This window comes from Myxine glutinosa, chromosome 9 (genome assembly GCF_964187855.1).
Source record: "Myxine glutinosa chromosome 9, kmMyxGlut1.1, whole genome shotgun sequence".
In the NCBI taxonomy this organism is placed as follows: domain Eukaryota; kingdom Metazoa; phylum Chordata; class Myxini; order Myxiniformes; family Myxinidae; genus Myxine; species Myxine glutinosa.
In genome coordinates this window covers 115,187,954-115,200,706 of record NC_136269.1, presented here as the reverse complement: position 1 = coordinate 115,200,706, position 12,753 = coordinate 115,187,954, and the positions used below count along the sequence as shown (strand labels likewise).

The window sequence follows — 12,753 nt, the reverse complement described above, 5'->3', positions numbered from 1 at the left end:
GTCCATACCGTTAAGGAAGAGGGAGGGGGAGCATCGGGTGCATGACAGGGGAGGGGAGGGTTCGGGTAAGATGAGGGTTGAGAGGAGGAGGTAGGGGAAGCTGTTGATAGTGTGTCAGAGATTGCAGAAGAGCTAGGAGAAATGGAAGGATGAGGAGGACAAAAAGTTTGATGGTGATGGGATGAGGAACAGTGAGGGGTTGTTTGAGGGGGGTGGGGGCAGAGCAAAGTAGAAGGTTGGAGGAGGTGGAGTTATGAGATAGAAGGGAGACGAAGTGGGGTGGAGGCAGCTTTGAGGAGGGGGGAGAATTGGAGAAAGATGGTCAGGGGGGAGTTTTGAAGGGGAGGGGCAAGTGGGGAGCTTTGAAGGGTAGGGGGGAGTGGGGACTGGTTCATTTTTTTTTTTTCGTTGACTGGTTCGTTTTTCTATCCAAGATGGCTGCCAAACCACGTGACCTGACATCATTTTCCAACTATATGCAACGGTGCTGTTAGATTATATTTGTAAAATTTTGCATCGATAGGGTGAGCGGTTTCAGAGATATAATGATTTCATATTATCCTTCAATCCAATATGGCTGCCAAACCATGTGACCTATCATGTCATAAATGTAATATTTCAATACAAATCGGTCATACATCATGTGCATGCAATTTCAGATTTTTAGGATGAGGAATTCGATTAAAACATTTTGGCTGGTATACCACTTCACCTATGATGTCATCATTATCATACTTTTGTTCCCCATTGGGAGTACTTGACAATGTGCCAAGTTTCAAATCGTTCCATTCAGCGGTTTCCTAGAAATATTTTTTAAATTATTTGCTTTTAATCCAAGATGGCTGCCATAACACATGACCTATGACGTCGCAATTATCATAAAAACATTCTGCGTGGGTGTCACTCCTTCCCTGAAAGTTTTGTTTCAATCGGACATATGGTTGCTGAGAAAAACGAGGTTTAGCCTGGATGGACAACCCGAAAACATACTACCTGTTTTACTGTATAGTAGATGAGCCTGCGGAACTTTACCGCAACAGACGTTGAGGATTAGAGGTGGGGGAGCACTTTATCAAGAGACAATACAGCTCCATGGGATAAATAGAATTGTACCCCTGTAGTTAAAGTGTGTGTGAATCCTCCTGTTATGACAATAGGATGTGCAGCGAAATGTTGTTCATGTTTGAAGTAAACATTGACTGTCAAATTGTATATCTCGCATTCTACTTTATCTCCAGGTTACCCACAAAAATACCAAGGCGCCCCATGGACGCCCGACATAGGTCTCTAAGTATCTTGTAATTACACATAGTGGTATTCCATCTGGGCCACATGGATCAAAAAACTCCGAAAAAAACCCTGAGACCAGTCCCAAAATATGCATACATGATGAACTGTTTTCCATCTCAGGTTGGCATGAGTGAACTGATCACCCGCCACCAATAAAGCGAGACTTGAAAATAAATACACATGTCGTCGGACCTCATGTGTATATCCTGCCAGGATAGCTCCCCAGTGCCACCCAATTTCCCCAAGGGAATTTCCAAGGCTGGCGAGGCTATTTCCCCTGGTCCGAATCTTGAAGCTCTGGAACAAAGTCCCTCCAAGGCTGCTTTGGATTTAATTTAAATTTCCCGGCCTCGAGTACCCAAATCCGGCTGTGGGCTAATACCCAATGGACTTCGGGACCTTGCTTCTTCCTGCAGCTGCTGCTGGCCTTGAGCAGGAGAGGGTAGGGGGAGAGGGAGAGAGAGAAAGAGAGAGGAAAGCACAACAGTAGAGAGCAGGGACATTGGGAGATCTATGGAAAGGAGAGGGCTGGGTCGGGGCACGGTTTAAAACAAGATGGACACTTTCAGGATTTTCAGGAAAGAAATATTCGTGGGGGAGGTGAATATAATTTTTTTTTTTTAAAGATACTAAACACGGGGTTATAGCGGGAGGATTTGAAGTATAACAAGCGTTACGCCTAGGTCCCCCGTCGGTGAAGTGATGTGTTGACAAAGTGTAAGACGCACGGCGGCCATCTTGGATTTTGACGTGGCGACTCAATTTTCAATAGCGTTCTCCCTTATGTGTAGATAAACCCACACACCAGATTAGAAGTTAGTAGTTCGTTTATTTTTCAAGATATTTCACTCACAAGGTTCAGACATATATATGGCGGCGGCCATCTTGGATTTGGACGTGGCGACCCAATTTTCAATAGCCTTCTTCCTTATGCCTAGATACACCCACACACCAGATCAGAAGTTGGTACTTCACTTATTTTTCAAGATATTCCGCTCACAAGGTTCAGACATACATGGCGTCAGACATACATGGCAGCGGCCATCTTGGATTTTGACGTGGGTTGCACCCACACACCAAATTATAATTCGGTCCTTCGCTTACGCACGCACGCACGGACGGACAGACGGACACACGAACGGAGGGGAAAACCATAGTCCACCTTTCGCTCCGCGGTGCGACGGGGGACAAATAAGGAGACTGGAGAGAAAACCAAAAGGCTGACGGTAGTACGAAGAAAACACAATTTAAAAAACAATTGTGGACTCCAACTAGGAAAATGTAGGCCTCAAAAACCTGGCATGAAAAGTCTGACGAATACTTACAAATGTGTACAAGTTTTAAAACAAAAACCAAACTAGAAGCATACAGTAAACACAGAGAGAAAAATAAACAGCAAAAACCCAACAAAACTACCGGGAGTACTTATCTTTGAGGAATTTGGCAGAGTCCGAAAACGGCTAACCGAGCTCAAGGAATTGGAAACCGGAAGTCAGAAATTAGCTTGTGACTCAACACAAAACCCATTTTAAAGCCAATTGGGGCTCTAACCAACACTTTTTCACAATGGGCTATCTCTTTCTAAGTCTACTTCTTTTTCTTCTTCCCCACCACACGGCCGTTGGCACAAAGACTGTGGGTGGCGGTTCAACGACTCCAGGTGAGTATCCGACTCCCACAGGGTCCGTCTCGAACACCCAATCCTGGCACGACCCTTTCAGATGCCAGCTCGCACGCATTGATGGGTGCAGCCTCACTCACCAGCATTCTGACCTCACTCCCAGTCAGTCTCAGGCGTCTCAGGATCCCAGCTGAGTCTAACCACGTGCCCATGAGTGCTGTCCCACACACCACAGATTTTGCCTCCACACCATGGGGATAATTAAGTATTTTCTTCTCAATCCCCACTAATCCCTCTAATTTATTAGTCTCTGGGACGGTCTGTTCCTTCTGGCACAAAGTGACATCACCAATAACAAGATGTTGATCCAGGCCAATAGTCATCAAACAGGTCCCTTTGGCATTTTCCATTATCACTCCAAACTGAGCCCAAACAGCCATTAGACCTAATTTGTGCCCATGCCTGTGCCCCAAGAATTTCGGTGTTCTTGTTCATTTCCCCCTTCATGTTTATCATTTCCTTTTCCAAATCATCTTTATTTTTCATATCTGTTATTTGTGCTCCGAGATCATATATTTTATTCGTTTTGGACATAATCTCCTGGAGATTGCCCTGTAAGTCCATTTCACCAACCTCCTGGTTGGTATACTTAGGAGTGAGGGAGGTTCCTCACCTGAGCATATATTCAGTGTACTCTCACCTGAGCCCACCTCACTTGATCACATATTCAGGGTACTCTGCCATTTCATGGACATTGGCCATTTTGTCCATCGTTTCATGAGCGCCAAATATTTTGACTCTGCCAATCACACTGTTGCGCACAAGTTTAAATTTTGCAATTTATCCTGGGGGATATCGGGATGAACCACGTCAGAGGCCTGGCTAAGGAAGACGATCTGCGCCATGGGTCTTAAGACCTCTGGAAATGACCGAAATGAAGTACAAAGTTACTGCATTCAGAATTAACTATTTAGCAAGTTACAACCACCAAAGGATCATGCAAATAGAGCCGAGACAGGCGGCCGCTCACTTGCGGGAAGGCACAAGGTGGGAAGATGTTTCTTTATAAATAAAATGTTTATTATAAATGTATATTTTGCACCAGCAACCACGGTCCACCAACATACTGTTACGTTTGTGGGGGGTAGGCAAGAAATACCTCAAAGGAAAGTCAGAATTGTATAGATTAGCATGCTCCGAGTGTCACAAAGAAGAACCCATCTTGATGTACATAAGTAGGCCGTCTGTCCGGGTAAGAGCATTTGCATATCGACATAAGGAGGGTGGTTTTGTGCTAATTAATTTTAGGGTCTGTAAGGTTAAATTCCCCTGTACGTGATTGCCTCCCTGTGATTTTTCCAGAATGCTCTTATTACATTCGGCCAGCCAGGAAATAGAGGGCTCAGTAAAACAACTATAACAAATGGACTCATTCACTCACAGCGCCGCCAGAAACAGCATTTGCCGATCGGCACATAAATCCAGCCTCAAGACCGCCGACGTCATATGAACATTCCCGGACGACAAGACTCCACCCCCCCCCCCCCCCCCCCCGACGACTCGTAACGATGAGGCCACACCCCAGCCTTCGTGATTGGTGGAGGCACGATGAGATGATTGAGTAGCGGCCTCGATGATTGGAGAGAGTGTGACGTCAGCGTGGAACATTCGAGAGCTGAAGGAAAGAGAAGCTGTCTCGCCATTTTGGTCTTTGTCCTGGCGCTCATCGAAGGCAGTCGCATTTCACTTCCTCTCTTTTGGTGCTGGCAGTTGTTGGAGGCAGTCGCATTTTGCTCTCTCGGTCCTGGCGTTCATTGGAGGCGGTCACTTGGTTGTTTTGTGTGGGAGGACGACGGGCGCTTGTCTGTGTGTGTGTCTTGAGAGATCATTGGAGCCGTGTTGCATAGAAGGATCCTGCCTGCTTGCCTCACGCCGGTGGCTGGCTACGGGCACGATTCCACGCCATCTTGTGAGTTTTGCGCACGGTGGTTCGAGGCGACGACCAACAAGCCATTTGGGAACGCAAAGCAAAGTGCCGGCACTATATAAAAGGCCAATATTTTCTTTTACTTTAGTTTCCCCCTTGTTTGTATACGAGTCTGAGTGGAGATGTCTCAATTTAGGAATTTAGGGAGACAAGAGGAACAAGCTTCCACATTCTCTTCAATCTCATTCTTCCCTCCAGGTCTTCAAGAAAGAGTTCACCACCATCTGAGATCATCCCCCATCCAAAACCATGGCCTTTTCTGCACCCATTAAACCAACCCTCACCCCCCCTCCCAGATTTGCTTCTGTATCTACCTTGTCCACCCTTTGCATTCTTGTCCACCCCTTCTCTCCCCTCGTAGTACCCGCACTCCTGGTTGTCCAAGTCTGTCAATTTTCTCTTTTGGCCCTGCTGTTGGCATTCTCCCCTTCTCTTTCTGCTGTTCCTTTTGTTTTATTGCATCCTGATCCATTCTGTGTTCTAGCTCTTCCACGAGCCTCGACTCTGCATACAAAAAAATATTAGACGTCATTTTATTTCACGACGCCGACCGATATGCCTCCGCCTACATTATTACACATACTTGTACCAAGTTTGATTTAAATTCCATCAGCTAGTCTCAAGTATCACATTTTAAAATGAAATGACTTCTGACCTCTTGATGCCAAAATCAAATCACTTCATTTTTATATCATAATATATGGTTATACAACAGCAAGTTTAATCAAACTCCCATTACCTTGGTTCAGGAGTTAGCTTGGTAACAGAATTGTTAACTAATGGGACCTCTGGCCTTTGACAACACAATCGAATGGATTTATGCGAAAACAAACCTATCACGAACGTAGATAGCCGGACGGACGGACAACCTGAAAACGTAATGCATCCGGCAACTTCGTTATTGGAGGCATAAAATATTGGGATAAGGATGGGCGAGACAGGACAAATAATCCACGGAACAGATTCTGGTGGTTAACAGACACAGACAGGGATGAAAGGGGAGAAAAGAAACACGATCTTGTCTACAAGAGAAATAACAGCACTAATGGTGTTGTGGGAGCTGGTGGTTGCTTTATTAAACTTTTTCTCATTAGACTGCTGACAGGCTGAGAATGTATATCTCATGCTCTGTGATTTCTCTTGCATTTGCTTTTTCAACCACAAGATGGTCTGTGTTTCTCATCCTGCTTATCTAACAATGAAAGGAACTCCGTGGTTTCCTCCCTTTATACAAAACTCCTACATTCTGGGGAGTGCCCCTCAAGATTACGTGTGAGATGCATTGAGCATGAGACATGTTCTTGTGGGAAGCTCCCCTTGGAGATGGTTATCTTTGCTCCGCTGAAAGTGCCTCTGTGCTTATAACCGGAGTGCACGGTAAAAACTATTGAGAAGGGACTTGACATTATCTGGAGCCTACCCTTTTCCCGCATATGTGTGAATCCCATATTAAACGGCTTGTATCTTCAGTACGGTGTCTTTAGTGTCTCATCGGACATCGGACATCGCACTTCGACAATACAGTACCAGATTAAGACCACAGAGTGGGGACAGAACAGGCAAGGACTTGTGCTGGCATGAGTTGGTCATGCCTGTCGGTACATGGTGCAGGCTGGCGTGGGATAAAACGAAGCAGGAGAGGAGGTGATCTGATGATGGCAAGATGGCGTCCACGTCTTTCATGCGATTAAGTAGCCTCAGTGGTGTAATGATTAAAGCATCTGCTCTGAGTCTGGGAGGTCGGCTGTTCAAACCCCGACAGTCATACTAAAGACTTTAAAAATTGTACGTTGGTACATGCTGCTTCTTTTCTTCCATCAAACATCCCTCTCCCCCTCACAAAAAGGCAAAATACGATTTTATTTTTTATTGTTTTCAAGTCAAAAAAAGTTACTCAGAAATTAAAATTGAAAATGTCATTTCCTTTTTGGCCGTTTGCTGGCGTGATGCTGTTGGGCCTTGGCTTTCACAGATTTGACCAACAAGGCGAGTGAAGAGTCCGTATGCTTCTTGGTCACTTCAGAGGTTGTTCTTTCGAAGGTGGCATTTGCGCTGCAGCCCGGCTTTGGGATGACTGGTTGTTGTTCAAGGCAGCGCCTCCGAGCTTTTTCTTGTACAAGCGCCTCGGTGGCCTTTGTGCGCCGAAAGCTGGGATTTGTTGGGTCCAGGTTGAACAGATGTGAGGAATAGAGTGCAGAAAATCGTGGATCCTGCACATCAACCTGCAACAAAGAAAATTATTTTAGAATAAAATAAAAAGGTACATCCGTCTGATAGTATTCCGTCAAAAGCAACACACTGATTGCGAGTGCAAAATAAATGTGATAGCCAGTCTACGAGGGAACCTAAAATACCATAAGCTGACAGTTTTGAAATCAGGTGGCATAATGTTTAGTATTTGTTTGTTTTTACAGGGTTTCTGTTTTTCTTAGTTTTTCGGTTTTTCGAAGATGGCGGCCGAACCACGTGACCTATGACGTGACCTTCCAGAAAGAGCATAATAAGCTTGTTACATATACGTCAGGTGGGTCGACGACAACCGTTGACTACCTGATGGTGCATAGGCGAGATAGGGGGCACCTCCGGGACACAAAGGTGATCCTGGGGGAGGAGGCTGTTTCACAGCACCACTTGGTTGTCTGCGACATAAGGGTGGAAGGTGCGAGGAGAGCTCGGCGGGTGAAGTACCAACCGAGAATGAAGGTGTGGAGGTTGAAAGAGGTGACAGTAAGGGAGGCATTAAAAGAGAGGCTGAGTAGGGTAGAGGATGATGTGGTTGAGCTTGAAAGTGGTTGGATGTCAATGAAAGATAGTCTGTTGGGAGCTGTTGGTGAGGTATGTGGATTGTGGATGGACAAAAAGACCACCGAGGCACTCGTAAACATGGTGGTGGGATGATGAAGTTGGAAAGAGGATTGACGAGAAGAGGAAGAAGTTCAAGGCGTGGCAGAAGGCGAAGGGTACGGGAGCAGAAAAAGCAAAGCATGAAAGTTATAAGGCAGCCAAGAAGGCTGCAAAGAAAGAGGTAGCAAAGGCGCAGGAGGCATGTGGGAAAATGTTCGGAGAACCCTTGGATTCGGAAGGGGGTCAGAGAGCGGTATTCATGATAGCAAAGCAGATAGCGAAAGAGAGGTGTGATGTGATGGGGGTGAGTTGCTTGAAGGGTGAAGTGGGACAAATCGTTGTGGACCCAGATGGAATTAAAGGAAGATGGAAAAGATATATGGAAAGGCTGTTGAATACAGAGAATGAATGGGATGGCAACATAGAGAGTAACCTAGTTTTAGGACCGGCAGAGAAGATAACTGAGAAGGAAGTTGAGGAAGCGATAAAAGCAATGAAGAATAGAAAAGCGGGAGGGCCGACGGGAGTTGTGGGAGATATGTTGAAGGCAGCGGGAAATTGGGGTGTGAAGAGAATGACAGAGATCTGCAATCTGGTGGAGAAAGAAGGCTGCCTTCCAGTGGATTGGGAACTGAGTACCCTCGTCCCTCTATACAAAGAGAAAGGTGACCCTCTGGAGTGTGGCTCGTACTGAGCGATAAAGTTATTGGAGCATGGAATGAAGGTATTGGAAAGGGTGTTGGAGAGGATAAGGAAGAAGGTGAAGATCGATGAAATGCAGTTTGGATTTATGCCAGGAAGAGGAACGACAGACGCGCTCTTTATTGTGAGGCAGTTGCAGGAGAAGTACATGGAGAAGAGGAAGAAGTTGTTTCTTGGGTTTGTTGATCTGGAGAAAGCATTTGTAAGGGTTCCACGCGAAGTATTGACATGGGCATTGAGGAAGTTCGGAGTGGAGGAATGGTTGATCAGAGTAGTGATGGCAATGTACAAAAGAGCGCGCACAGCTGTAAGGGCGGAGGACGGGAACAGTGGTCAGTTTGAGGTGAAGGTGGGAGTGCATCAGGGGTCGGTACTAAGTCCACTACTATTTGTAGCTGTGATGGAGGTGCTGGCTCAGAATGTAAAGGAGGGTTTACGGTGGGAGTTGTTGTATGCAGATGATCTGGTGTTGATTGCGGAAAGTATGGATGGACTGAAGGAAAAGATGAACAAGTGGAAGGAATGTATGGAGACAAAAGGTCTGAAGGTGAATATCGGGAAGACGAAGGTGATGGCAAGTGGTAAAGTATGTGGTGAGGTGGAAAGAACTGGGAAGTGGCCGTGTGCTGTGTGCAGGAAGGGTGTCGGAGTGAACTCCATTCAATGTACAATGTGCGCTGAGTGGGTTCATCAAAAATGCAGTGCTCTGAGAGGGTCATTAACCAGTGTGGCAGCTACATTCAAATGTAAGGTGTGCACAGAGGGAGCTGCAGATGGAGGAAATGTTGAGTTGGATCTTGGAGACGGCATGAAGCTGGAAGGTGTGAAAACATTTTGCTACTTTGGAGACATGCTGAATGGAGAAGGTGGATCAGACTCGGCAACGGTTGCTGGAGTGAGATGTGCATGGAAGAAGTTTCGGGAACTGTGTTGTGATTTATGGGAGCGGGACATGGGTAATGAACGTCGAGCAGCAACGAAGGCTGGAAAGGGTGGAAATGCGAATGGTTTGTGGATGTGCGGAGTGTCGTTGAGAGAGAGGAAGACTAATGATGAATTGCGAAAGATGATGGGAATAGAGCCTGTGATTGATGCTGTGAAGAGGAACAGGTTGAGATGGTTTGGTCATGTGCTGAGGAAGGATGAAAGTGACTGGTTGAGAAGAGTGATGGAAATGAATGTAGAAGGAAGTAGAGGACGGGGAAGACCGAGAAAGACTTGGCTAAAGATGGTGGAAGAATAAATGCGGGCAAGGTGGTTAACAAGGAGAGATGCAGAAAATAGGGCAAAATGGAGAAGATTGTCATGGGGACCGCAAGGCTAATCCCTGCTCTAGCAGGGAAAATGGCCTTAAAATGCATGTTGTTGTGTTGTTGTTGTACATTATTATTATTAACGTTATTATTATTATTACAAAAAACGATATAACTGCACTTAAAAACCTGGGCTAATTTGTCGGAAGCGGCCTGAAGGTGAGCCATGAAGGCATGAAGCCAAAGACCTCTACATACGGTGTCATTGGAAGATCCTTAACGCCTATGCTTTCGATATTTCATGGTCATTTTAACAATCGGTTTGTTTCTGTTTCACACTGAATGAAAAACAAAGGCAGAGCATGCAGATTGTGATACATGACAGGTTCAACAATATGTTCAGCCAGAATGGCATAAAAATCAAAATGGTGGCATGTGGAGTGAGCCGTCGTACACCGTAATGACATCACAGACCTAACCACACCACATCACATCACCCCTGTCATGTGAATAGATCCTCAGCTCTGATTGGTGTACGTTTGTGAGGGACATACACACATACATACATACATACACCGTTCTAGATGGTTTTGCCCTACGGGCTACGCCATAAAAACAAAAAAACCTCCACATTCAAGTCCCATCAAGTAAACGTTGTATTTGCATTTGAAACAGTCATAGCTCAACTGGGCTCTACAGTATACTCCACTTCATGTAAAGTTTAAAATGGAGTTTGTAAATGTATAAAACGAATTATAGTGAAAAAGGGGAAAAAAATACCTGAAAATCATCTTCCATCAATTTATTGTTCTTTTTCAGGAGCATCTTTCTCTTTCTCTTGGTAAGATTTTGCTGGTTCACAATGCTGTCATAGTCGAAATGCGTCCGGTCATCCACTTCCTCATCCATCATCAGCAAAGAGAGCAAGGCCTGCAAAATAAATAAACAAACAATGTAAACGTACCCATACAGTGAGTTATTATTAAACAATGGCAGAAAATAAATCTCAAATCTTCATCAGATATTCATCAAACCCCACCATAAATGTGAAAGGGGGTTAAAGATATCCCAAATATATAAGAAAGATATACTTTGGTAAAATGGGTGAGCATAAAAATAACAGGTGGGTGAATGAAAAAAAAAAAACCCAACGTTTTGTTTGTCGTTTTCTGCTTGCTCTTCTAGAGTAACTCCAGAATCACATTCGTCCTTCTTCGTACTCTTCTCTTTCAAAGATTTCATTCCTGCAAAACGCAAGTGTCCAAAGATAAACAAAGAGCAAGATTTGAGGACAACATGTTCGAGAGAAATCCATTTTAAATTTTGCCACGATAACAATGCAGCCATTATATACCAAATGGATTTAGCTTGAACCACCTTTAGAGGCCATTTTTCCCTGCAGAGCAGGGGTTGGCCTTTTTCAGGCACCGCGGTCCCCATTTTGAAGCAATGTTTTATGGCCGGATGCCCTTCCTGCCGCCAACCCTGTTAGTCGCCTCTTGCGACACACAGGGAATTACCAGTGAGCTGGTACTCAATTTGCCGACATCAGAAGGATGACAGGCTGAATCAATCCCCCTGGCATTAATTCAGCGATTGACCGGGATTCGAACCCAGGATCCCAGGATCCCAAGCCGGCACCCTAACCGCTAAGCCAACACCAGGCTAAATGGATTTAGCTTAATGGCTCTTAATCCCTCAAGGACCAACTGTGGAAAGTTGAAAGGTGGCTGAGAGTTCCGTTAGTTTGATATATTCGTTGAAGATGTGGAAATTTTATTCCTCGCATCATGCCAGTCACAAAATATATCCTTGGTATGCCCAATGTGTCCTCGTGCATTTTATTGTGGTTCATCTGTAGACGGTGCTATCTATGCAGAATATTGATCAAATATTTCATTGGGGAAAAACAATAAATAAATTCTGCAAATAGAGAAGATTAAAAAAATTATTTTGTGAACAAAAAGGCCTAAAATGTTGTCCATGCGTTTGTCTCGTTTGAAAAGTTGCCGATTGGTTATTTTGCATTTCAATTCACTTTTATTGATGCAATATAGTCAGTCACTTTATTGTCCCTTCCAGTGACCTTTAAAATAAACATGAACATTTGGATTAAAGTAGATTTAAAACAGATCTTTATGGAGGATGGAGTAACAATTTAAAACGGATATATTTTGCCCTCTTTTAAGACAAATCTAACATCCGCCATCCGATGTTGCAACACCATTTCACGATGGGTGGTACAAGTACAGTGCCTTCAGAAAGTATTCACACCCCTTGCCCTTTTACATTTTGATGTGTTATAGTCTGAAATGAAAATGGAATAAATTGAGATTTTTTTTTGTCACTGATCTGCACATAGCAGATCACATAGCAGACCATAATGTCAATGTGGAATTTTTATTTTTAGAAAATTTTCAAAATAATTAAAAATTGAAAAGCTGAAATGTCTCGATTCAATAAGTATTCAAACCCTTTGCTATGACACTCCAAATTGAGCTCAGGTGCATCCAATTTCCTTTGATCATTCTTGAGATGCCTCTACAACTTGATTGGCGTCTACCTGTGGCCAATTCAATTGCTTGGACATGATATAGAAAGAAACACACCTTTCTATAGAAGGTCCCACAGTTGACGGTGCATGTCAGAGCAGAAACTCTACCATGAAGTCCAAGGAACTGTCCAAGGATCTCCGAGATAGAATTGTAAGGAGACATACATTTAGCTCTTTCACGAGCCTCGATTATGTATACACAAAAAAAAAAAAAAAAAATCTGGTGAAGGGTATAAAACAATTTCTAGTGTGTGAAAGAATGGGGAAAAACTCCCCAAATCCAGATGTGCAAAGCTGATACAGACATACCCAAGAAGACTCAAAGCTGTGATCGCTGCCAAAGGGACTTCTATGAAGTATTGACTCAGGGCGTTGAATACTTAATGTGAATTCAAATTTTCTGTATTTCATTTTTAATTATCTTGTAAAAATTTCATTTTCCATTTAAAAGTCAGGCTGTAACACAACAAAATGTGAAAAAGTCAAGGGGTGTGAATACTTT

General features: G+C 44.2%; 1 protein-coding gene across 3 annotated transcripts in view; it reads right to left on the bottom strand.

The window, feature by feature from the left end:
- Positions 1-6,750: 6,750 nt before the first annotated feature.
- Positions 6,751-12,753, bottom strand: part of ESF1 (ESF1 nucleolar pre-rRNA processing protein) — a 69,061-nt gene continuing 63,058 nt past the window's right edge. For all 3 annotated transcript variants that reach the window (XM_078784721.1, XM_078784720.1, XM_068128473.2), the window contains exons 12-14: positions 10,850-10,941; positions 10,478-10,627; positions 6,751-7,120 (exon numbers count right to left, since the gene is read on the bottom strand). In XM_078784721.1, coding sequence (XP_078640847.1) covers positions 6,815-7,120; positions 10,478-10,627; positions 10,850-10,941 — 548 coding nt within the window. In that variant the 3' untranslated portion in view covers positions 6,751-6,814. The remainder of the gene's footprint in view (positions 7,121-10,477; positions 10,628-10,849; positions 10,942-12,753) is intronic.